Source organism: Hyperolius riggenbachi, chromosome 7 (assembly GCF_040937935.1).
Source record: "Hyperolius riggenbachi isolate aHypRig1 chromosome 7, aHypRig1.pri, whole genome shotgun sequence".
NCBI lineage: Eukaryota > Metazoa > Chordata > Amphibia > Anura > Hyperoliidae > Hyperolius > Hyperolius riggenbachi.
This window is the reverse complement of record NC_090652.1, coordinates 187,978,165-188,004,087: the sequence shown is the minus strand read 5'-3', so window position 1 is coordinate 188,004,087 and position 25,923 is coordinate 187,978,165. Positions and strand designations below refer to the sequence as shown.

The 25,923-nt window shown below is 45.0% G+C and overlaps 1 protein-coding gene across 2 annotated transcripts in view; it reads right to left on the bottom strand.

Moving 5' to 3' along the window:
* The window catches only part of PIKFYVE (phosphoinositide kinase, FYVE-type zinc finger containing), a 921,889-nt gene that overhangs the window by 293,125 nt on the left and 602,841 nt on the right, over nt 1-25,923 (bottom strand). For both annotated transcript variants that reach the window (XM_068244945.1, XM_068244946.1), the window contains one exon: nt 2,948-3,007. In XM_068244945.1, coding sequence (XP_068101046.1) covers nt 2,948-3,007 — 60 coding nt within the window. The remainder of the gene's footprint in view (nt 1-2,947; nt 3,008-25,923) is intronic.

The following is a 25,923-nucleotide window of genomic DNA, read 5'->3' as shown; positions in this document are numbered from 1 at the left end:
TCGCAAATTCTTTCTGTTTTAAGAAAGCAAACTTTTGTTTTTCTTTGCATATCATGTGTCGGAAGTAGGAGTTTTTGAATATCATGTTTGAGAAGTAGGGGTTCTTGCATTTCATGTGTCGGAGGTAACGGTTGTTGCAGTTTATGTGTCAGAGGTAACGGTTGCTGCATTTATTACTTGATGGTAATAGTTGGCTACATTTGCTGCTTTGGGATTATTGTTGCAGCATTTGACAGTCTGTTGTCATTTAATGATTACTAAATGGTATGCTAATAAATAGCATCAGTATCTGCTGATATATCATCTGCACATCCATGATGCAAATCTTCCGTCTCTCACCACATCATGGCAGAAACACTGCTTCCTTATGTGTTTGTGGAATGATGTCTTATTACCCTTAGGCTCCCTGCATGCGATTCCGATTGTTAATCGTTTTTTACATGCGATTCTGATTTTTAATCGTTACTGCATGCTGCGTTTTTTCTGCGTTTTTCTGTTGATAGCATTCAGGGAAAATCGGTATCACAAATTGGATTTGCAGTGTGCAGGGAGCCTTAGAGTCACTTTTCCTAACTGTTGTGGGAGGAAACTCTGACCTGCCGCCTCACTGTTATGTGTTACATTACAGCTAGCCCCACCCACATGACGTCATGACCACGCCCATTTTGCCACGGGGGGGCGCATTTGGGCAGCTCAGCCTCTGTTGATGGTGTACCTTGTCCAGGCCCTGACTGGGACACCTACCTACCTATACTGGGACTCCTACCTATGCCTACCTACCTATACTGGGACTCCTACCTATGCCTATTTAACTACTGGGGCTCTTACCTATGCCTACCTACCTATACTGGTACACCTACCTACCTTTACTGGGACTCCTACCTATGCCTACCTACCTATACTGGGACCCCTACCTACCTATACTGGGACTCCTACCTATGCCTACCTATCTATACTGGGACTCCTACCTATGCCTAGCTAACTACTGGGGCACCTACCTATGCCTACCTACCTATACTGGGACTCCTACCTATGCCTAGCTAAATACTGGGGCACCTACCTATGCCTACCTACCTATACTGGGACACCTACCTATGCCTACCTACCTATACTGGGACTCTTACCTATGCCTACCTACCTATACTGGGACACCTACCTATGCCTACCTACCTATACTGGGACTCCTACCTATGCCTACCTACCTATACTGGGACTCCTACCTATGCCTAGCTAACTACTGGGGCACCTACCTATGCCTATCTACCTATACTGGGACACCTACCTATGCCTACCTACCTATACTGGGACTCCTACCTATGCCTAGCTAACTACTGGGGCACCTACCTATGCCTATCTACCTATACTGGGACACCTACCTATGCCTACCTACCTATACTGGGACTCCTACCTATGCCTAGCTAACTACTGGGGCACCTACCTATGCCTATCTACCTATACTGGGACACCTACCTATGCCTACCTACCTATACTGGGGCACCTACCTATGCCTACCTACATACAAGAAGATAATAAGGTCGTTGCTTCATTGTGGACAGACCAAATTTGATCAGCTGGACAGTCACTGTTGTTCTATGAGCTACCACAGCCCGGCGACCATATGGGCTTGAACACCACCACGGCCTGCACTCTCGCCATGGTGCGCAACAGTCCAGCATGGCCGTCACTACGTAAACAGCTGTTTGTGGTGCGTTACACAGGGAGTTTGGTGTATCAGTGTGAAGCAGTACTCGAATTACACTCCCTGATTGATGTATACACATGCAAGATGTTTGAAAGCACTTTAGGCCTGCAATTTAGCATTCAATGTGATTTCTGCCCTTAAAACGCTGCTTTGCGTCAAATCCAGATTTTTCCCCGGGACTTTTGCCGTCTATCCCACCCATCCATGCCCCCTCTCCAGGTGTTAGACCCCTTGAAACATCTTTTCCATCACTTTTGTGGCCAGCATAAATGTTTCTAGTTTTCAAAGTTCGCATCCCAATTGAAGTCTATTGTGGTTTGTGAAAGTTTGCGCGAACCAAACCTTTTGCGGAAGTTCGCAAACCGAAAATCGGAGGTTTGGGCCATCTCTACTGTACATCAACGGAGGTCGCATGAACAGGTAGGAGTAGGAGACACAAGGAGTAGGCCCCTTTCTGAAGGCTTACAATCTAGAGGGACAGTTAGGGACACGAAAGGTAGAGGCTGCAGTTCAGCTGGCAGTTTTAGAGCACCAGGCGCATGGGGGGGCAAAATGAGAAGGTAAGTTTTGAGGGCCTTCTTTAGAAGAATTTAGAATAAAATAATTATTAGCAAAATGTACCACCCAAAGAAAGCCTAAAAAAAAGCATGAAAAAGAAAAAAAGATATAGATCATTTTGTTGTGATAAGTAGTGATAAAGTTATTGGCAAATGAATGGGAGGAGCGCTAAAATTTGAAAATTGCTCTGGTCCATAAGGCCCCGTTTCCACTTATGCACGGCATGCATTTTGCGAGCCCCGCTACGCACAGCTATGGGATTCGGATGGTGACACGCAGAATTATGCTGCAGGGCCTCAGATTTTTCCCCGGCGATGAATATGAATGCTCTGCATAGAGTTTTATAGGTCCATAAGATGCCCTTGAACCATAGGCACACCAGGTCTAGTATTTCCCACCCCCCCCACCCCCCCCCCCCTGAGTTTTCCCTCTAAACCTAGGTGAGTCCAGAGCATCTTATAGTCCAAAAAAATAAGATAATAATTTTGCTAATGTTAATACTATTGGCAGAGACATAGGATAGCATTGTCATCTTATTATAGTGGGAGTACACACAGGATGCCAATTACTCTGACTTCCAATTCTGATGCAATTCTGTACAACAGTGGGAATTAATATCAACTGAACATTTATTAGTAGAAGAAATGCAGACTAATAGATATTACATCTTCTGATATAAATACTTACGCATTTCAACATGAGGATTGCCAGATTGTTTCTTCTGCTTATCTCCACCATCACTTTCATCTACAAATGCAAATTTTAAATGTCAAAACTATCATAAATATCATCATCAAGCAACTGTTTAAACACTTAAAGTGGAACTGAAGATTAGCATAAAACAAACATTTTCACTTACCTGGGGCTTCCCCAAGTCCCCAGCAGCCGTCCTGTACCAGGCCGGTCCTGCCCGATTCTCCGTTCTCCCGCCTCCAGCTAGTTTAATTACTGACGACTTGTAAGTCGACGGCAACTGCGCCTGTGCGACCCAGGCCACGCGTATCCTTCTTCGCGTTACCGTCCACTGTAGGACAGTAATGCGAAGAAAGACACGCATGGCCTGTGCCGCAGTTGCCGTCGACTTATAAGTCGGTGGTAATGAAACTAGATGCTAATCTTCAGTTCCGCTTTAAGGACCACAGGTTTACACTCCCTTAGTGACCAGGCCATTTTTTTACAATTCTGCACTTCACAAATTTAACGGTTTATTGCTCGGTCATATAACTTAACACCCAAATTAATTTTACCTAATTTTTTTTTATCACTAATACAGCTTTCTTTTGATGCTTTTTGATTGCTGCTGCGATTTTTAGTTTTTATTATATTCATCAAGAAAGACAGGAATTTTGCCCAAAAAGTGATATTTTTAACTTCCTGTGGTAACATTTTTCAAATAAAACAAAATTTCTATATAAGTTTTTGTCCATATTTATTGTGCTACATGTCTCTGATTAAAAAAAAATCCAATAAGTGTATATTTATTGGTTTGGGTAAAAGCTATAGCTTTATAAACTATGGTACAAAAAAATTTGAATTTACGGAGTTAGAAACAGCTCTGACCTTCTGAGAACCTGTCATGTTTCTTAACCTGCTGGGCGGTCTGGACGAGCACAGCTCGTCCAGTACCGCCGGAGGCTGCCGCTCAGGCCCTGCTGGGCCGATTTGGCTGAAATAAAAAGCAGCACACGCAGCCGGCACTTTGCCAGCCGCGTGTGCTGCCTGATCGCCGCCGCTCTGCGGCGATTCGCCGCGAGCAGCGGCGAAAGAGGGCCCCCCTAGCCGCCTGAGCCCTGCGCAGCCGGAACAAAAAGTTCCGGCCAGCGCTAAGGGCTGGATCGGAGGCGGCTGACGTCACGACGTCGGCTGACGTCGATGACGTCACTCCGCTCGTCGCTATGGCGACGATATAAGCAAAACAAGGAAGGCCGCTCATTGCGGCCTTCCTTGTTTATTCTGGGCGCCGGAGGCGATCGGAAGATCGCCTCCGGAGCGCCCTCTAGTGGGCTTTCATGCAGCCAACTTTCAGTTGGCTGCATGAAATAGTTTTTTTTTTATTAAAAAAAAACCCTCCCGCAGCCTGCCTGGCGATCTTAATAGAACGCCAGGCAGGTTAAGGTGCTAGAATGCCAGGATAGTATAAATACCCCCCAAATGACCCCATTTTGGAAAGAAGACACTCCAAGGTATTTTCTGAGGGACATGATGAGTTCATAGAAGATTTTTTTTTCACAAGTTAGCGTAAAATGACACTTTGTGATGGAAAAAAAATTGTTTCCATTTGTGCTAACTCATGACAGAAAAAAAAAAAAAATATGCCACGGACTCACCATGCCCCTCAGTGTATACCTTGGGGTGTCTATTTTCCAAAGTGGGGTCATTTGTGGGGAGTGTTTACTGTCCTGACATTTTTTTTTGGGGGGGGGGGGGAATAATGAGCACCCCTGTAAAGCCTAAAGGTGCTGATTGGACTTTTGGGCCCCTTTGCGCAATTAGGCTGCAAAAAGTGTCACACATGTAGTATTGCCATACTCATGAGAAGTAGTATAATGTGTTTTATGGTGTCTTTTCACATATTCCCATCCTGTGTGTGAGAAATATTTCTGTTGTCAATTTACAGAGATAGTATGGTTGCGAAAGGAAATAACACAGAGAGATCCACGAGCCCAATCTGGTGCAATATTGTTAACCAGCCTGGCGGTATGGTCGAGCTCAGCTCGTCCATTACCGCCGGAGGCTGCCGCTCAGGCCCTGCTGGGCCGATTTTTGTCAAATAAAAAGGTGCACACGCAGCCGGCACTTTGCCAGCCGCGTGTGCTACCTGATCGCCGCCGCAGCGAGGCGATCCGCCGCGTGCAGCGGGAAAAGAGGGTCCCCCCAGCTGCCCTAGCCCAGCGCAGCCGGACCAAACAGTTCCGGCCAGCGCTAAGGGCTGGATCGGAGGCGGCTGACGTCCATGACGTCACTCCACTGACGTCACTCCGCCGCTCATCGCGGCCTTTCTTGTTACTTCTGATCGCCGGAGGCGATCAGAAGTACGCGACAGGAGCGCCCTCTAGTGGGCTTTCATGCAGCCAACGTTTAGTTGGCTGCATGCAATAGTTTTTTTTTTATTAAAAAAAAAACGTCCGGTCGCCAGCCTGGCGATCTTAATAGAACGCCAGGCTGGTTAATAGGTCGGGGTGATGTGCAAAAATTAATAGAGATTATACTCACAGGAGTGGGTTGCTAGGAGAGGCAACCATTTGTTTTCGCATGTGGAGAAGTACTGTCCCCACTCGGTCTTTTAGTTGCTAGGTGGTTGCTGCTCCAAAAAGATGATTTATTTTGGTCGAGATGTCTTTACTAAATCTCCCCTATGTGTGAGGTCCGTGGTCTCTACACCCTGGAACTAGTCTAAAGTATAACAGATGATAATACAAGTATCTGGCTCAGTGTGAATTCCCAGGTCCTCCTGGTTCAAACACACTGCAGGATCTGACTAAGGTCTGAGTGCTTCCATGTAGTGATCGCAACGGCAGACAACTTGTGACTGGCCAGCAGTGGCTATATATGGGATAGTGCTCTCTGGCGCCACCCTAAGTGATCAACCAATAGTTACTAGATCTGAAGTCAGCTGATCGGCCTGGTCAGCTGACCCCTCCTTGGCCGTCATAAAGTTCTGCCTCTCCGCGCGCGTATTCCTAAGCCTGTGTGAACTAACAGGCTCAGCCACACCAGACACACGCTGCTGCGTGCTAACCGCCGCGCTGGACGCGGAACCAGCCGCCATGCTGTCAATGCATGCTGCGGTTTTTCCGCGTTCTGCCATGTTAACAGACGCACGCCTCCGCGTGCAAACCGGCGTGTTGGATGCGGAATTAGCCGCCTTGCCGTCAGTACACGCGGCGGCTTTTCCGCGTTCTCTCACAGTACACCCCCCTGAGGAGTGGACTCCGGACATCTCCTACCCGGCTTCCCAGGATGTAAGTTATGGAACTCCCTTTTTAATTCCTCTGCGTGCATACGACAGTCTGGCACCCAAGTTCTCTCCTCTATGCCATATCCCTTCCAGTGAACCAAATACTGCACAGAGTTCTGCACAAGCCGTGAGTCCAGAATCTTCTCAATTTCATACTCAGGTTGGTCATCCACCAACACAGGTGGGGGGGGGGGAGCGGAATCCACATGTACTGCCGGCTTGAGCAAGAACACATGGAATGATCTCACACCACGCATACTGGCAGGGAGATTAATGGCATAAGTGACATTATTGATTTTCCTGGTCACTGGAAAAGGACCCACAAATCTAGGACCTAACTTGGGTGACAGTTGCTTCAAAGCCAAATGTCGTGTGGACACCCAGACCAAGTCTCCTGGACGAAAATCCCATTCTACGGAACGCCTCTTGTCCACCTGTTTCTTCTGATTCTGAAAAGCCATCCCCAGATTCTCTTTGACTATTCCCCAAATTTGTTTCAAAGACTTATGCCAATTCTCCAGGGCTGGAAACGGAGTGGAAGCCACTGGTAGTGGGGTGAACTTAGGCAACCTTCCCGTCACCACCTGAAATGGGGAAAACCCTGAGGAGGAGCTTTTCAGATTGTTGTGTGCAAATTCTGCAAACGGCAAGAATTTGACCCAGTCAGTTTGTGCATCTGCGACATAACACCTCAGAAATTGCTCCAGAGACTGTTTGGTTCTTTCGGTCTGGCCAGTGGTCTGTGGGTGGTAGCCTGATGAGAAAGAAAGCTCCATGTCTAACTGATGGCAGAATGCTCTCCAAAACTTGGGAACAAATTGGACTCCCCAATCTGACACTATATTTTCCGGAATGCCGTGCAGCCGGAAGATATGCTGGATGAAGAGAACGGCCAACTCCTGGGCCGAGGGGAGTCCTTTCAGGGGAACAAAGTGGGCCATCTTACTGAATCGATCGACTACCACCCAAATGACCGTCATGCCCTCAGACCTGGGGAGTTCGCCCACAAAATCCATGGACAAATGGGTCCATGGTTCACACGGGACTGGTAAAGGCTGTAATGTCCCAACAGGTGCCTGACGGGAGAGTTTGCTCCTGGCACACACTGCACATTCTCTCACATACTCCTTGCAGTCAGTTGCTAATGACGGCCACCAAGCACACCTAGCAACAAGGTCCTGCGTTCTGGTGGCCCCAGGATGCCCTGCATTCTTGTGGGAATGGAACAGCTGCAATATCTGTAGACAGAAAGGCAATGGTACAAACATGACTCCCTCCGGGCTTTCCCTCAGGGACATCCTGTTGGAATGGACCTAACGTCTCTGACCAGTCCCTCCAGGTTTCAGTGGCTGCCAGAACCACTCTCTGAGGAAGAATGGTTTCTGGGTCTGAGGGCTGTGCTGTCTCGGGTTCAAAACATCTGGATAAGGCATCAGCCTTGATGTTCTTACTACCAGGGGTATACGTGATCACAAATCTGAATCTCGAGAAAGATAATGACCACCGGGCCTGTCGGGGGCTAAGTCTCTTAGCACCCTCAATGTATTCCAGATTCTTGTGGTCAGTGTAAACAGTAATCGTGTGTTCTGCCCCTTCTAGCCAATGTCGCCACTCCTCAAAGGCCAACTTGATGGCTAGAAGTTCCCTATTGCCTATATCGTAGTTTTTCTCTGCGGGTGAAAACCTACGGGAGAAATAGGTACAAGGGTGCAATTTCCCCTGCAACCCAGAACGCTGAGACAGCACAGCCCCTACCCCTACCGCTGAGGCATCTACCTCCACGATAAAAGGGAAGGTGGTGTCAACATGTCTCAAGATGGGTGCAGAACAGAACAATTTCTTCAGAGTGAAGAAAGCAGCATGGGCCTCAGGGGACCAGTGGTGAGTATCTGCCCCTTTCTTTGTGAGACTGGTGAGAGGTGAGACCACCGTAGAGTACCCCTTTATGAACCTCCTATAGTAGTTGGCGAACCCCAGGAATCTCTGGAGGGCCTTCAGTCCTACAGGCTGGGGCCACTCCAGGACAGCTGAAACTTTCCCAGGGTCCACAGAGAGGCCAGAGGTCGAGAATATGTACCCCAGAAAGGCGACAGAGGTCACTTCGAATATGCATTTCTCCAACTTATTCCTAAGCCTGTGTGAACTAACAGGCTCAGCCACACCAGACACACGCTGCTGCGTGCTAACCGACGGGCTGGATGCAGAACCAGCCGCCATGTTGTCAATGCATACAGCGGTTTTTCCGCGTTCTCTCACACGTTCTAATTGAAAAACACAAAGCGAGACCGAGAGCCGAATATAGTGTAGTACCTTAGTAGCAGATGATAAAGTGTGTAATCAAGCAATGGTTATACTCACAAGTATAGGTTGCCACAAAAGACAACCACTAGATAGGCAGGTGGGAAGAATTATAACCTGACCCTACTCAGGTATAAGAAGTCGCTCTCTGTAGATAGAAAGGGGGGTACACCCCTCCACTAGTTGATTTGTAAAACAGTATAAAAGAGGTGTCAACAAGAGTAACTGCAATTAAAAACTGTTTAAAAGGGGGAAGTTGGTGGGCTCACCTCCCTCGTAGAAAAAACTGATAATGGGACGTTACTCACATACAAAGTAACTTTTATTAGAAGCTCCGAGAATGTGCAATGCGTTTCACAGGTCACTATCCCGCTTTATCAGGCAATAGTTTGGAGGGTACTGGGGAAAAGACAAAAGGGAGTGTGGGTTGCCAGAGGAGCACTTAACACAAAAAAACCCAATCATAAAAATATGATGCAAGAAGTATGCATATGATAATCATATAACACATAATCTATGTAAGCAGTGCTTGCTAATTGACACAAAACAGTTGTAACTTTATCAATCCTAGTGCATATAAATATCATTCTCCGTAGATACTGATAAAGTGCCAATGCTTGAATTTAAAAACAGTGTACAAATTCAAATCAAAAATACAAGTTGAAAAGTGATGTTGCAAGTTGATAAATCTCAAGTACTATTAGCGACATGATCCTGATATTAGAGTGTTTGAGTATCGTGTTGCATAAACATGGTCCAAGTTGTGGCTGATAATAAACATGGTCCAAGGTGTGGCTGATAATAAAGTGTCTAGGGCAAATGGGGATCAATTAATAATAAAGTGCAATAGCGTGCTTGATAAAAGGGGTTAGACTTACCACAGTCGGGTGAATATCCTGGCTAAGTGCCTCTGTAAGGGTCTGAGCCGTCTGGCAGTCGAAATATATATGAGAGGGAAAATCCATTATTCGCATACTAGGGCGGGTGCCACGATATCATCGCACAGTGATTACATCAGTGCATTGCACACAGTAGTACAGCGCTAGCGATCAGTCTAAGTGACAGGGTGGGGCGCGCTACATACAGTTACCAGTCCAGTGAAAAGTATATTCCCAATTGTAGCTTGCGCTCGTTCCGTGTAGCCAAGGGTCAGCTTGCTCCTACAATATCCCTCCTGGACACGGATACACCTCAAAGATTAAAATAAACACAAGGCAGATAATAGTGCAGACTGTTTAACAAGGATGCAGGCACCCATCCGGTGCGGAGTGTACTGCACTTACACGCTATTATGTGAGGATGAGGGGGCGGGGACCACCACCAGTAACCTACCACAGGCTCACCCCTCCGTCCCACTCTCCACCCTGCTCACCGTAAGCAGCTATATGGAACCAGGCGGAAGTGTTTATGCCAAATGCCCAGGTCCTCTTATTCACACAGCGTGTAGCCCCTTGTTATCCGTCTCCTTATAGCCTCAGGGTAAACATAAACATATGGCCCATGTGTAAAACCGTAACAAATTTAATAACATCTAAAATCAATATGCGTACATCAAAGTTTCTGATTCAAAGCACATCACAAGCATGTTACCGATCTCCCAACCAGGGCCACGGCGTAGCTCGTGCAGAGTGTATCCCTCTGTATCCGGCGTCTTCCGCATTCGTTGTCCTCCCTGCTCGCTCAAAGCCACGCCCTACCGGTTTCGTCACAGTTGTGACTCATCAGGGGCTGAATGAGCATGCGTTGGAGGAACCGAGTATTATACCCACACCCTTGTACTGGCGGAAGTCCGTATCCGGAACTAAGTCCACATACAGTTCCGCCCCACGTAGAAAAAAGGCTTCACGCTGGCTTGCTGCCATTCACACCACATCATAGCGCAAGCCAGCGTGCGTGACCCGTCGCCAAAGGTCCACCTCCCCCCTCAGTATCCACTCCTATGCCGCCCAAGTATCCCATAGCAACCGCTGTGAAAACGCCTCCCCAACGCGGGTCCACGGCGCATTGCCCTACATTACCGGTTCCAGCCGCATCCTACAACTGGATGGGCGATCGGCTTACATCAATTAAAACCTACGGTCCATTGCCACTCCATTACACCAATGCTATCCTACCTCTAACAAAGTTACACTACTAATGGTGATTTTTTCTTCCCAACCATAACATTAGTGTTAATCAGTACCACATTTTAAGTGCTTTTGTATCCTATGTATAATCGCATCATAGCTCGAATATCACTATTATTAATGGGACTACATAATGTATAACCACCATCATACTATGGGGTTGAAGATAAATTTCCACCCAGCCCATATATACACAAGAGAACCCATCTGTCTAAGGCCAATGTCATAATTCCCATATTTCCTTACTATTCATCGATTGGCCTAATACAACCCATCACTCCTCCCACATAACATAGTTTATTACATATGGTCAGTTGTACTGCTCGACATTCTCCTATGTACATAGTCTGGAAATCCATTATATTCATAAACAGTATGTCATTAAACCCCCCCCCCCTCACATCATCACCCCACAGGGGAACCTTCCTGCCAGGGAGAATTTAGGGAAAATTTCACCCTCTCTTGTAATCACATTCCGCTCTCTAGCCTCTGTATACAAGGATTCTTAGTCATTTGTAAGGAAGCAGTTTATGTCTAGTTCAACATTTAACCCCTCAGGGTGCATAGTGTTCAATGTATAAATCCATTTAGTTTGTTTGACAAAGTTTACGTAGTTTGTGACACCCTCTCCAGCCCGGTTGCATTTTCTCAATTGCACATGCCCTTAATGACCTCGGATTACAACCATGTGCCATTTTAAAGTGTCTGGGCACACTATGGTTTTCGTGCCCTTTTGAGATTTTATATATGTGTTCCCCTACCCTTTCCTGTAGGGTTCGGGTAGTTCTTCCCACGTACTTATACCCGCAGCTGCACCATAGCAGGTACACCACGTGATTGCTCCTACATGTAATTAATTGTTCAATTTTGTATTCTTTTACCTCATCCTTGGCCTTGAATGTATTTGTTTTGGCCATAACTCCCATCTTGCAGGCTTTGCAGTCCCTGCAAGGGAAAAAACCTTTCATCCCCCTATTTAGGATTTCTTTATCATTGGGGGGTCCACACAGCTCGGGACTAATTTATCCCTTAAATTTGGTGCCCTGCGGTAAATAAATTTTGGACGTTCAGGTAAGACTCGTTTGAGATGCGTGTCACTCATTAATAATGGCCAGTGCCTCTTAATAATTTTTTCCACAGCCCTATGTTGTTTTGAAAAATCACTAATAAATGCCAATTGGAAGTTTCCTTCCATTTCTCCTGAGACTTTGTTTCCCAGTATCAATTGTCTATCCATTTCACCTATCACCTTTGTCATATCACATATAGTATCTTCCCTATATCCTTTTTCGATGAACTTCCTACCTAGGATTAAAGCCTCTTGTTGGTAATCGGCTACAGACGTACAATTCCGTCTTACCCGGGTGAGTTGACCTTTTGGCACTCCCTTGATCCAATTAGGATGATGACAACTAGAGGTGGGGATAAAGCCATTACGGTCAGTTTTCTTGAAAAAACACTTCATCGAGAGTTTGTTATTGATCTTTGTAATATCCAGATCCAAGAAATGTATATTGACAGGGTCTACTTCCAGAGTTAGTTGGATGTTAGGGGCTATCTGATTTATTTCTTGCATGAACACCTCCAGGGTCTCAGTGTCCCCCCGCCACAGGAACACCAAGTCATCTATATATCGCCTCCAGAGAGTAATATTCCTGCCTCCCCTCTCAATAGCCTTCTCCTCCCACAGTGCCATATAGATATTTGCCAAGGAAGGTGCATAAGATGCCCCCATCGCACATCCATATCTCTGGTTATAGAATGCTCCTCCATACCAGAAATAGTTGTGCGTTAATGTGAACCGTAAAATTTCTGTTTTTCTGGTAAACTGCCATCATTGGTTAAGGTTTCTACAACCGCCGCTATACCCTCTTCATGCGGTATATTAGTATAGAGCGACGACACGTCGGCCGTTGCCAACATTGTGTCATCGCCAACCTCCATATTCTCTAGGATCTGTATAGCATGTTTAGTATCTCGCAGTATTCTCGGAAGCTTATCAACTATCGGCTGTAAGAAAAAATCCAGGTATTGTCCTACCCGGTGATTAATCGATCCAATCCCACTTATAATGGGACGGCCTGGTGGGTCCACCAAACTTTTGTGGATCTTGGGGGTTTGGTAAATCACTGGGATTCTGGGGGCGGTGGGTACCAAATGACAAAATTCATTATCTGTTAGTATCCCCTCATTTAGCCCCTGCCTTAAAATTTGTATCAATTCGTTTTTATATTTAAGTGTTGGATCATTAGGCAGTTTTTTATAGGTGTTTTCATCCTGGACTAATTTTTCTGGACTAATTTTACCAGAAAAACAGATATCATTCTTGGCAGAAATGTTACGGTTCACATTAACGCACAACTATTTCTGGTATGGAGGAGCATTCTATAACCAGAGATATGGATGTGCGATGGGGGCATCTTATGCACCTTCCTTGGCAAATATCTATATGGCACTGTGGGAGGAGAAGGCTATTGAGAGGGGAGGCAGGAATATTACTCTCTGGAGGCGATATATAGATGACGGTGTTCCTGTGGCGGGGGGACACTGAGACCCTGGAGGTGTTCATGCAAGAAATAAATCAGATAGCCCCTAACATCCAACTAACTCTGGAAGTAGACCCTGTCAATATACATTTCTTGGATCTGGATATTACAAAGATCAATAACAAACTCTCGATGAAGTGTTTTTTCAAGAAAACTGACCGTAATGGCTTTATCCCCACCTCTAGTTGTCATCATCCTAATTGGATCAAGGGAGTGCCAAAAGGTCAACTCACCCGGGTAAGACGGAATTGTACGTCTGTAGCCGATTACCAACAACAGGCTTTAATCCTAGGTAGGAAGTTCATCGAAAAAGGATATAGGGAAGATACTATATGTGATATGACAAAGGTGATAGGTGAAATGGATAGACAATTGATACTGGGAAACAAAGTCTCAGGAGAAATGGAAGGAAACTTCCAATTGGCATTTATTAGTGATTTTTCAAAACAACATAGGGCTGTGGAAAAAATTATTAAGAGGCACTGGCCATTATTAATGAGTGACACGCATCTCAAACGAGTCTTACCTGAACGTCCAAAATTTATTTACCGCAGGGCACCAAATTTAAGGGATAAATTAGTCCCGAGCTGTGTGGACCCCCCAATGATAAAGAAATCCTAAATAGGGGGATGAAAGGTTTTTTCCCTTGCAGGGACTGCAAAGCCTGCAAGATGGGAGTTATGGCCAAAACAAATACATTCAAGGCCAAGGATGAGGTAAAAGAATACAAAATTGAACAATTAATTACATGTAGGAGCAATCACGTGGTGTACCTGCTATGGTGCAGCTGCGGGTATAAGTACGTGGGAAGAACTACCCGAACCCTACAGGAAAGGGTAGGGGAACACATATATAAAATCTCAAAAGGGCACGAAAACCATAGTGTGCCCAGACACTTTAAAATGGCACATGGTTGTAATCCGAGGTCATTAAGGGCATGTGCAATTGAGAAAATGCAACCGGGCTGGAGAGGGTGTCACAAACTACGTAAACTTTGTCAAACAAACTAAATGGATTTATACATTGAACACTATGCACCCTGAGGGGTTAAATGTTGAACTAGACATAAACTGCTTCCTTACAAATGACTAAGAATCCTTGTATACAGAGGCTAGAGAGCGGAATGTGATTACAAGAGAGGGTGAAATTTTTCCTAAATTCTCCCTGGCAGGAAGGTTCCCCTGTGGGGTGATGATGTGAGGGGGGGGGGGGGGGGGGGGTTTAATGACATACTGTTTATGAATATAATGGATTTCCAGACTATGTACATAGGAGAATGTCGAGCAGTACAACTGACCATATGTAATAAACTATGTTATGTGGGAGGAGTGATGGGTTGTATTAGGCCAATCGATGAATAGTAAGGAAATATGGGAATTATGACATTGGCCTTAGACAGATGGGTTCTCTTGTGTATATATGGGCTGGGTGGAAATTTATCTTCAACCCCATAGTATGATGGTGGTTATACATTATGTAGTCCCATTAATAATAGTGATATTCGAGCTATGATGCGATTATACATAGGATACAAAAGCACTTAAAATGTGGTACTGATTAACACTAATGTTATGGTTGGGAAGAAAAAATCACCATTAGTAGTGTAACTTTGTTAGAGGTAGGATAGCATTGGTGTAATGTAGTGGCAATGGACCGTAGGTTTTAATTGATGTAAGCCGATCGCCCATCCAGTTGTAGGATGCGGCTGGAACCGGTAATGTAGGGCAATGCGCCGTGGACCCGCGTTGGGGAGGCGTTTTCACAGCGGTTGCTATGGGATACTTGGGCGGCATAGGAGTGGATACTGAGGGGGGAGGTGGACCTTTGGCGACGGGTCACGCACGCTGGCTTGCGCTATGATGTGGTGTGAATGGCAGCAAGCCAGCGTGAAGCCTTTTTTCTACGTGGGGCGGAACTGTATGTGGACTTAGTTCCGGATACGGACTTCCGCCAGTACAAGGGTGTGGGTATAATACTCGGTTCCTCCAACGCATGCTCATTCAGCCCCTGATGAGTCACAACTGTGACGAAACCGGTAGGGCGTGGCTTTGAGCGAGCAGGGAGGACAACGAATGCGGAAGACGCCGGATACAGAGGGATACACTCTGCACGAGCTACGCCGTGGCCCTGGTTGGGAGATCGGTAACATGCTTGTGATGTGCTTTGAATCAGAAACTTTGATGTACGCATATTGATTTTAGATGTTATTAAATTTGTTACGGTTTTACACATGGGCCATATGTTTATGTTTACCCTGAGGCTATAAGGAGACGGATAACAAGGGGCTACACGCTGTGTGAATAAGAGGACCTGGGCATTTGGCATAAACACTTCCGCCTGGTTCCATATAGCTGCTTACGGTGAGCAGGGTGGAGAGTGGGACGGAGGGGTGAGCCTGTGGTAGGTTACTGGTGGTGGTCCCCGCCCCCTCATCCTCACATAATAGCGTGTAAGTGCAGTACACTCCGCACCGGATGGGTGCCTGCATCCTTGTTAAACAGTCTGCACTATTATCTGCCTTGTGTTTATTTTAATCTTTGAGGTGTATCCGTGTCCAGGAGGGATATTGTAGGAGCAAGCTGACCCTTGGCTACACGGAACGAGCGCAAGCTACAATTGGGAATATACTTTTCACTGGACTGGTAACTGTATGTAGCGCGCCCCACCCTGTCACTTAGACTGATCGCTAGCGCTGTACTACTGTGTGCAATATTTTTTGGATTTTACCTAGAAACAGCAGCTTGTAATGGATCTGTTTGAAAGAAGAAAGCATAGAGGAGTGAACTTGGACTTGATTTTTGGGGATGATGGAGGGGAGGGGGGGAGAGGGGGGGGGATGGACCAGGATTTGAAAACATTGCATACTACTATGATTAAGGAACAGCAAACCTGGTGGGACATTGCCACTCTAAGTAAATATGAGAAAAAGGGCATAGTGCCAAAAAAACTAAGGTGGGATGTTACACCGAACGATGGGGAGGAGGGTGAGGAAAATGATGAGGAATGGGAACAATTTTTTGAAAGGAATGGGAATCTGCTAGTCAAATTATACATAAAAAGGAAAAATAAAAGATTGGAGCGACTAGGGGGTGAAATAGAGGAACTGAGAACTAAACTTGAACCATACAAAGAATTCGAGGAATACAAAAAAAGATTAGAAAGGATACAGGAATCACTTAATAAGAATGAAAAAGAGATTATAGCAGATAAACAGAAACAGTATGCGAGAGATATGGAGGAATATAAAACTAAAACGGCGTATAAATGGCAAAAGAAAGTAATAACAGGAGGGGAAAAAACAGAGAATCAGGAAATGCAAAACCAGGAAGGAGGAAAGGTGACTACTATACAAAAAACCCCTATAGCTCATAAACCAGAGCCCAGACAAATGGTGACCTACAACCGTGGACATGGAAATGGTGTGAGAGGCCAAAACCACCCCCCAAGAGGATATAATGGGAGGGGGCATCCTGGTCCATCGGATAGAGGCTATTGGCGGCAAGACCGTGGAGGCTACACGCCACAAGCACAAAATATGGACCGCTATGGCATACCAGTGTATAATAGATACGAAAACTTAGGTGCACAGGGTGATGGAGAGGAACACTATTTTTTGGGCAGGGGCCAATACCACCACCCATACAGAGAGAGGGGCTATCAAACAGAGACATACGAGTCCCCAAGAGGTTCAAGAAAAAGAGGAATAGAAGGGGGTGTAGGGGAGGGAGAAAACAACAAGAAAAGAAGGGAATAAGTAAGGAAGGTATATTTAATTTAAGCGGAAAAGAATTGGATGACAAAGAAGTTAATCTGCTCAGTAAGGGCCTCAAGTTTGCACCGCCAAATGACATCAATAAGTTCAATCAATTCGTTGATGTACATAAATTTATACGTAAGATTAACTTGAAACGTTATTTTCTTGATAAAGAGGGCCCTAATACGAGAGCAAATGCAATAACCACTTATAAACACTCAAATATGAGAAACAATTCAACATTTAACCCCCAATCAAACTGTAGGGCGATCGAAGTATTTAGAGATATTGTTAAAAAAGAAATTAGGGAAATCCCAATTAGAAGGCATATGGGAATTAAGGAACAGATGAGGGGGGGCGTGGCCATGACCGCAGGCTGAATAGACGTGTTGGTGAGGAGCTCCGTCCGTGGCCTGTAATATACTACCCATCCTGCCTTATATCCTTCGCTCTTTTTGGCTTCACTTGTGAGCTATGACATGCTGAACACTTCTGCCTCCGAGTGATGTCCTCTACTAGAGTCCGCACCCGTGGCAGTAAGAATAAAAAGAATATTACGACCTCGCCGGAAGTAGGCCCCGCGGCCATCTTGCCCAAGCTCAAGGGTAAAGCTACGCAGACCATGGAGCCTCAGGCAGAACAGCCAGACACTGCTACGTTGCTCGCTGCCATAACCTCCTGTAAAGATTTTATCAGCGCCACGAGAGACGCGCTGGCTGCAAAGCTAGACAATGTACAGGCACAAGTCACGATCCTCCGCCAGGACATCGGAGTGATACGAGAGCGCGTGGGGGAGACGGAACGCCGCATTAGCGATACGGAAGATACGGTGTCCGCTCTTAAACGCTCAGACAAGACCCATGACCTCCGCATCCAGCGCCTGGAAGACAAAGCAGAAGATGCCGAAAATCGCAATAGGCGCAATAATGTTAGGATTCTGGGCCTACCCGAGGGCGCGGAAGGGGAAGATCCTCCAGCCTTCACCATCCAACTGCTGCGACAGTTATTCCCGGAGGCGCCTTTCTCTACATGCTTCGTTGTAGAAAGAGCGCATCGGATTACTACCCGCAACCGCCTCCCCGGTGCCAACCCTAGGGCCTTCATATTCAAAGTCCTTAATTACCTGGACCGAGATCTGATCCTCAAAGAAGCCAGACTGCGCGAAGAAATTAAATATGAAAATACCACACTCCTCTTTTTTCCTGACTTGGCGATGGAAACGCAAAAGAAGAGGAAGCTGTTCGACTCGGTGAGAACAAGGCTCCGTAATAAAGGGTTGAAGTATGCCATGCTCTTCCCCGCTAAGCTAAGAGTGCAGCACGAGGACAAAGTCAAGTTTTTCCTATCTGCAGAAGAAGCATCTGACTGGCTTAATGCCTTGAGCAAGCAGTAACCGGTGAGATCGTAACATGTCCTTAATGCCACTATATATATGATCCTACTTTTCTTTTTGGAGGGAGAATAATTTCATATATGCCTCCTACATACGGTACTCGTCTTTTCTCCGTAATAATCCTATTTAAGCTACAGAAGGGAACAGTACTCTATTGTAATTATATACAATCCACTTTTCATACTTAATGTTATATCCTATACCTTGGAGACAACATCTATAGGGACCTACACGAGATGAACTATAAACATTTGCGTAACTCACTACCTAGCATAGTCTACATGTGGAACTGCACTTTTTATAAGAGGAGTTTATGACTCGGATATATGGTCGGAACTCAGACACATACACGTGGTCGCATATGTGATCCCTACAACTCGAACTTTGGAAATTACAGTTGCATTCCTCAGAGTCAGAAAACTTCTCAGATGATACACTCTATGTCTAGCATACGTCATTTATGTAAAGCAATAAGATGACGCACCACCCATCTTCATAGGAGGTGTACGCAATGCCTTATAGTATAGAGGACCCTGTATCAATATGCAATACAAATATCTCCACCTTTATATGATCCCTTCTACGTATGCTGTTGATATAACCACTTTTTCTCCCCTTTACAGGAGGTTTGAAGTATATATATTAATCTGTAGAAGTATGAATAGCCATTGTTTATGTTAAATATCAATACCAGACATTGCCACGGACTGGAGCATATAATGTATAGCTGTATGGTTAATTGTCCTTTTTCAGTGGGAGTTCAGGGACGAAGCAACTTCAATGTTTGGGGGAAGCTGCAGGGAGGGACTTTTGGGGTAACGGGAATAGATAAGGGGGGTAGAATTAATTACAGCATAGCTAACCGGTTCCATAATCCCAGAGCAAACAGACTCATTCAGCAACCCCTCCCCCAAGAAAACTTAATTACTCTTCTTAATAATGTCTTTGAGGGAAAGAGTTAAATGTATTATGTGGAATGTTAGGGGCCTAGGATCCTCCTTTAAGAGATCTTTAGTCTTCAATTATATTAAAAAACATGACCCTCAAATTGTGATCCTAATTGAAACTCACCTAATGGGTAGTAAAATCCTGGGCTTGAAAAAACCATGGGTAGCTCACTACTACCATTCTGTCTATTCAACATACTCCAGAGGAGTCAGCATTCTGATTAAAAAAGGGCTCCCCTTCCAACTATATGACTTGGTATTAGATTCTATGGGCAGGTATGTTATGGTCCACGCCAAAATACATGACATTGTAATGGTTTTGGTTGGATTATACAACCCCCCACCTGGTTCCCCGGATCTACCACATCATGTTGCCCAGCTTATATTGCAATACCAAACACCATATAGATTTATACTAGGGGACTTTAATATGGTACCCTCGCCCCAAACTGACAGATTAAAACCTAGAATCAGTGAAAATTCAGCACTAGCTGACTGGGCCCAAGCTCACTCTCTAATGGATGTATGGAGGTGGAAGCATGAAACTGATCCGGGATTTACCTGCCACTCTGCCACTTTTCATACGCTATCGCGGATCGACCTGATCTACGCATCCCCAATGGGCCAGACATTGATTTCTGATATATCCCTATTACCTAGGGGCATCTCGGATCACTGTCCACTAGAGCTCTCACTAGATTTTGGTATATCCTATACGGAGCGTATCTGGAGGCTCGCACCTCATTGGCTCACAATCCCTAGGGTAAAATATATTGTTATGGACAGAATGAAGGAGTACTGGGGTTTGAGACACGACCCAGTCCCCTCCCTGCTAATATGGGATGCCTATAAGGCGGTAGTGAGGGGAGCTTATATCTCAGCCATAGCAGAGGAACGCAAACAATGCCAGGTTATTCTGGAAAATCTTGAACGAAAAGCAACACAAACCGAGCAAACCTTTATAGCAACTAAATCTGGGGATGACTATAAGCTTTGGCAGGATGCACTACTCTCCTTATCTAGCAAGCAAATTGATTACACTAAACAAGGTCTTCTATCCAGACAAATTAGAATATTCGAACATGGAGATAAAACAGGGCGTATGCTAGCTCAACTGATTAACCAGGAACGATCACCTATTCAAATAGCGACCATAGTCACAGATTCTGGAATCTCCCTCACACACCCAGGTGATATCAACACTGCCTTTCGGGACTATTATGCCAAACTATATACGTCCAAAACCACTAAAACAACCCCCCAAATTGCTACATATCTTAATGAAATCACACTGCCACATCTTAGTGATGATGATATTAAACTCTTAGATGACGATATTACACTACTAAAGGTAGAAACTGCCATAGATACTCTGAAGAAGCAAAAAGCTCCTGGGATTGATGGCCTCCCCTCAGAATTATATATTACTTACAAAAAGCAACTAGCACCCCGACTACTTAAACTGTTCCGGCAAATACTCATTGATGGCAAAGTACCCCCCTCTATGTCTGAAGCCCTCGTCACAGTGATCCACAAGAGGGGTAGAGATCCTGCCTCATGTTCCTCCTATAGACCGATTTCCCTGCTAAATGTGGATGGGAAGATCCTTGCTAAAATATTGGCATTGCGCCTTAATGGGGTTATAGTCTCCTTAATCCACAGAGACCAATCTGGCTTTATCCCAAGCAAAGGCTGTGATATTAATCTGAGGAGACTTATGACCAACCTCTCCACGCAGCATACCAACACAGGCACTAGAGTTATCGCCTCTCTTGATGCCGAAAAGGCATTTGACACTGTAGAGTGGGCATATCTTTGGGAAGTTCTAAAGAAATTCCGCTTTGGGAATAAATTCATTACATATATCCAAGCTCTATATTCCACCCCCAAGGCCAGGGTACGAACGGGAGGCAGGATCTCCTCTTTCTTCCCACTGGAGCGAGGCACTCGCCAGGGGTGCCCGCTATCCCCAGCTCTCTTCGCCCTTGCGATAGAGCCTCTCGCAGCTCTTCTCAGATCCAACTCAGATATTATTGGACTACGCACTCCTGGATTAGAGGAAAAACTATCATTGTATGCTGACGATTTGTTGTTATACCTGGCAGACCCCTATTCATCTCTAACAATAGCCCTGGAAGTAATTTCCAATTTTGGGCAACACTCTGGCCTAAATATCAATTGGTCCAAATCGCTCCTCTTGCCAATAGATCCCTTGCCCAATAATCCTCCGCTAAATACTCCTCTTCAGATTGTCAGCCAACTTAAGTATTTAGGTATTGAAATTTCCTCACAAGCTTCATCTTATTACAAACTAAACTTAATACCTCTACAAGGACATATTAAAACTAAATTAAGAATATGGGACACCCTTCCAGTATCTCTTATTGGGAGAGTAAATTTGATAAAAATGTGCATCCTGCCAAAGCTTCTGTATTTATTCAGAAATACTCCAATGCTCATTCCCAACCGATTTTTCTCGGAACTCCAAAAAGTGATAAGCTCCTTTATTTGGGGCACATCAACTCCACGTATCGCAATGGCGAACCTACAACTCCCACTTGACAGAGGGGGTATTGCACTCCCCCATTTCAAATTCTACTATTGGGCGGCAGTGCTACACACGATATATTGGTGGTTTGCCCAGTCTGACTATAATCCAGCTACGGCATTAGAGGCATCTATACTTGGTTCATACATGGCCTTATCTGCCCTCCCTTTTAGGGGCCCCAAGGCCCTACCTTCCCTCACATTGCCAATGAAAACCACCGCCAAAATCTGGATCCTGACAGACAAATTTTTCTCTAAGACTGAACACTGGTCACCACACACCCCCCTATGGAATAACACTAGACTTTGTGAATTCACATCTATCCCAGATCCTTCTATATGGGCAGACAAAGGAATCCTGAAATTACGAGATATCATAGGCACTGACGGTCTCCTCCCATTTGACACTCTAAAAGCTCAATACTCCCTGCCTAATTCTATGTACTTTAGGTACATACAGTTAAGGCACGCCTGCAGGGCCCAGTTCCACTCTCGCCCTATAATACTCCAATCCAATCCAGTTGAACAGTTGATGATGCACTCTGGACTAACGGGTATCACATCCCAATTATATATGCTATTACTCTCTCATGAAACTACCCCTTTTACAAAGCCACTTAAACTATGGCAACAAGACTTCCCAGAACTCTCTGAAAAAGACTGGGAAGACACTGTATCTGATTTTATAAAAACACCTATTGCAGCACGCCATAGGCTAACTGCTCTTAAATATCTCTACAGAACATATATCACCCCTCGAAGATTATCGCACATGCATCACGGCACTTCTGATATATGCTGGAGATGTGGAGCTGGGAACGCAGGCTTTATTCATATATTCTGGGATTGCCCTGGAATTCATCACTTCTGGTCACAAATACATGATCTACTGGTGACACTCGTAGGTCCTCAGATCCCCTTCACAGGAGTAGCCATGCTCCTCAATCACTTCGGTGATATCCCACTGGGAGGGAATAAAATATATCTTACCCAGCTAATATTATTCTATGCTAGACGAATCATAGCACTATTTTGGAAAAAAACTCATGCACCAACGATCCTAGAGTTCAGATCACAAGTGGACAATGACCTACCCATATACAAGAATATATACGAAAGCAGAGGTTCACTTAAAATTTTTTATAAAATCTGGAAGAAATGGTTGTCTACGTTCCACATAGATATCTAAGCGACACCACCACTCTTTCTGTGTCGCTAATCTCAGATAACTCTTCTGTAAAACCGGCTGTACTGGAGGGGAGGGATGAGGGATGGGTCTGGGGGGGGAACCGGGATATGCTGTAAATGTTACTGTTGTTGTATGTTGTATTGTACAAAAAAATAAAAACTGTTTTCTCAAAAAAAGGAACAGATGAGGAGCTTGCTGGATGAAAAAGAGCTGGTTGTCAGACCAGCGGACAAAGGGGGGGGGGGGGGGGTGGTGGTTCTTAACAAGACGCAATACTTTGGGGAACTGGACAGATTAGTCCAGGATGAAAACACCTATAAAAAACTGCCTAATGATCCAACACTTAAATATAAAAACGAATTGATACAAATTTTAAGGCAGGGGCTAAATGAGGGGATACTAACAGATAATGAATTTTGTCATTTGGTACCCACCGCCCCCAGAATCCCAGTGATTTACCAAACCCCCAAGATCCACAAAAGTTTGGTGGACCCACCAGGCCGTCCCATTATAAGTGGGATTGGATCGATTAATCACCGGGTAGGACAATACCTGGATTTTTTCTTACAGCCGATAGTTGATAAGCTTCCGAGAATACTGCGAGATACTAAACATGCTATACAGATCCTAGAGAATATGGAGGTTGGCGATGACACAATGTTGGCAACGGCCGACGTGTCGTCGCTCTATACTAATATACCGCATGAAGAGGGTATAGCGGCGGTTGTAGAAACCTTAACCAATGATGGCAGTTTACCAGAAAAACAGATATCATTCTTGGCAGAAATTTTACGGTTCACATTAACGCACAACTATTTCTGGTATGGAGGAGCATTCTATAACCAGAGATATGGATGTGCGATGGGGGCATCTTATGCACCTTCCTTGGCAAATATCTATATGGCACTGTGGGAGGAGAAGGCTATTGAGAGGGGAGGCAGGAATATTACTCTCTGGAGGCGATATATAGATGACTTGGTGTTCCTGTGGCGGGGGGACACTGAGACCCTGGAGGTGTTCATGCAAGAAATAAATCAGATAGCCCCTAACATCCAACTAACTCTGGAAGTAGACCCTGTCAATATACATTTCTTGGATCTGGATATTACAAAGATCAATAACAAACTCTCGATGAAGTGTTTTTTCAAGAAAACTGACCGTAATGGCTTTATCCCCACCTCTAGTTGTCATCATCCTAATTGGATCAAGGGAGTGCCAAAAGGTCAACTCACCCGGGTAAGACGGAATTGTACGTCTGTAGCCGATTACCAACAACAGGCTTTAATCCTAGGTAGGAAGTTCATCGAAAAAGGATATAGGGAAGATACTATATGTGATATGACAAAGGTGATAGGTGAAATGGATAGACAATTGATACTGGGAAACAAAGTCTCAGGAGAAATGGAAGGAAACTTCCAATTGGCATTTATTAGTGATTTTTCAAAACAACATAGGGCTGTGGAAAAAATTATTAAGAGGCACTGGCCATTATTAATGAGTGACACGCATCTCAAACGAGTCTTACCTGAACGTCCAAAATTTATTTACCGCAGGGCACCAAATTTAAGGGATAAATTAGTCCCGAGCTGTGTGGACCCCCCCAATGATAAAGAAATCCTAAATAGGGGGATGAAAGGTTTTTTCCCTTGCAGGGACTGCAAAGCCTGCAAGATGGGAGTTATGGCCAAAACAAATACATTCAAGGCCAAGGATGAGGTAAAAGAATACAAAATTGAACAATTAATTACATGTAGGAGCAATCACGTGGTGTACCTGCTATGGTGCAGCTGCGGGTATAAGTACGTGGGAAGAACTACCCGAACCCTACAGGAAAGGGTAGGGGAACACATATATAAAATCTCAAAAGGGCACGAAAACCATAGTGTGCCCAGACACTTTAAAATGGCACATGGTTGTAATCCGAGGTCATTAAGGGCATGTGCAATTGAGAAAATACAACCGGGCTGGAGAGGGTGTCACAAACTACGTAAACTTTGTCAAACTGAAACTAAATGGATTTATACATTGAACACTATGCACCCTGAGGGGTTAAATGTTGAACTAGACATAAACTGCTTCCTTACAAATGACTAAGAATCCTTGTATACAGAGGCTAGAGAGCGGAATGTGATTACAAGAGAGGGTGAAATTTTTCCTAAATTCTCCCTGGCAGGAAGGTTCCCCTGTGGGGTGATGATGTGAGGGGGGGGGGGGGGGGGGTTTAATGACATACTGTTTATGAATATAATGGATTTCCAGACTATGTACATAGGAGAATGTCGAGCAGTACAACTGACCATATGTAATAAACTATGTTATGTGGGAGGAGTGATGGGTTGTATTAGGCCAATCGATGAATAGTAAGGAAATATGGGAATTATGACATTGGCCTTAGACAGATGGGTACTCTTGTGTATATATGGGCTGGGTGGAAATTTATCTTCAACCCCATAGTATGATGGTGGCTATACATTATGTAGTCCCATTAATAATAGTGATATTCGAGCTATGATGCGATTATACATAGGATACAAAAGCACTTAAAATGTGGTACTGATTAACACTAATGTTATGGTTGGGAAGAAAAAATCACCATTAGTAGTGTAACTTTGTTAGAGGTAGGATAGCATTGGTGTAATGGAGTGGCAATGGACCGTAGGTTTTAATTGATGTAAGCCGATCGCCCATCCAGTTGTAGGATGCGGCTGGAACCGGTAATTTAGGGCAATGCGCCGTGGACCCGCGTTGGGGAGGCGTTTTCACAGCGGTTGCTATGGGATACTTGGGCGGCATAGGAGTGGATACTGAGGGGGGAGGTGGACCTTTGGCGACGGGTCACGCACGCTGGCTTGCGCTATGATGTGGTGTGAATGGCAGCAAGCCAGCGTGAAGCCTTTTTTCTACG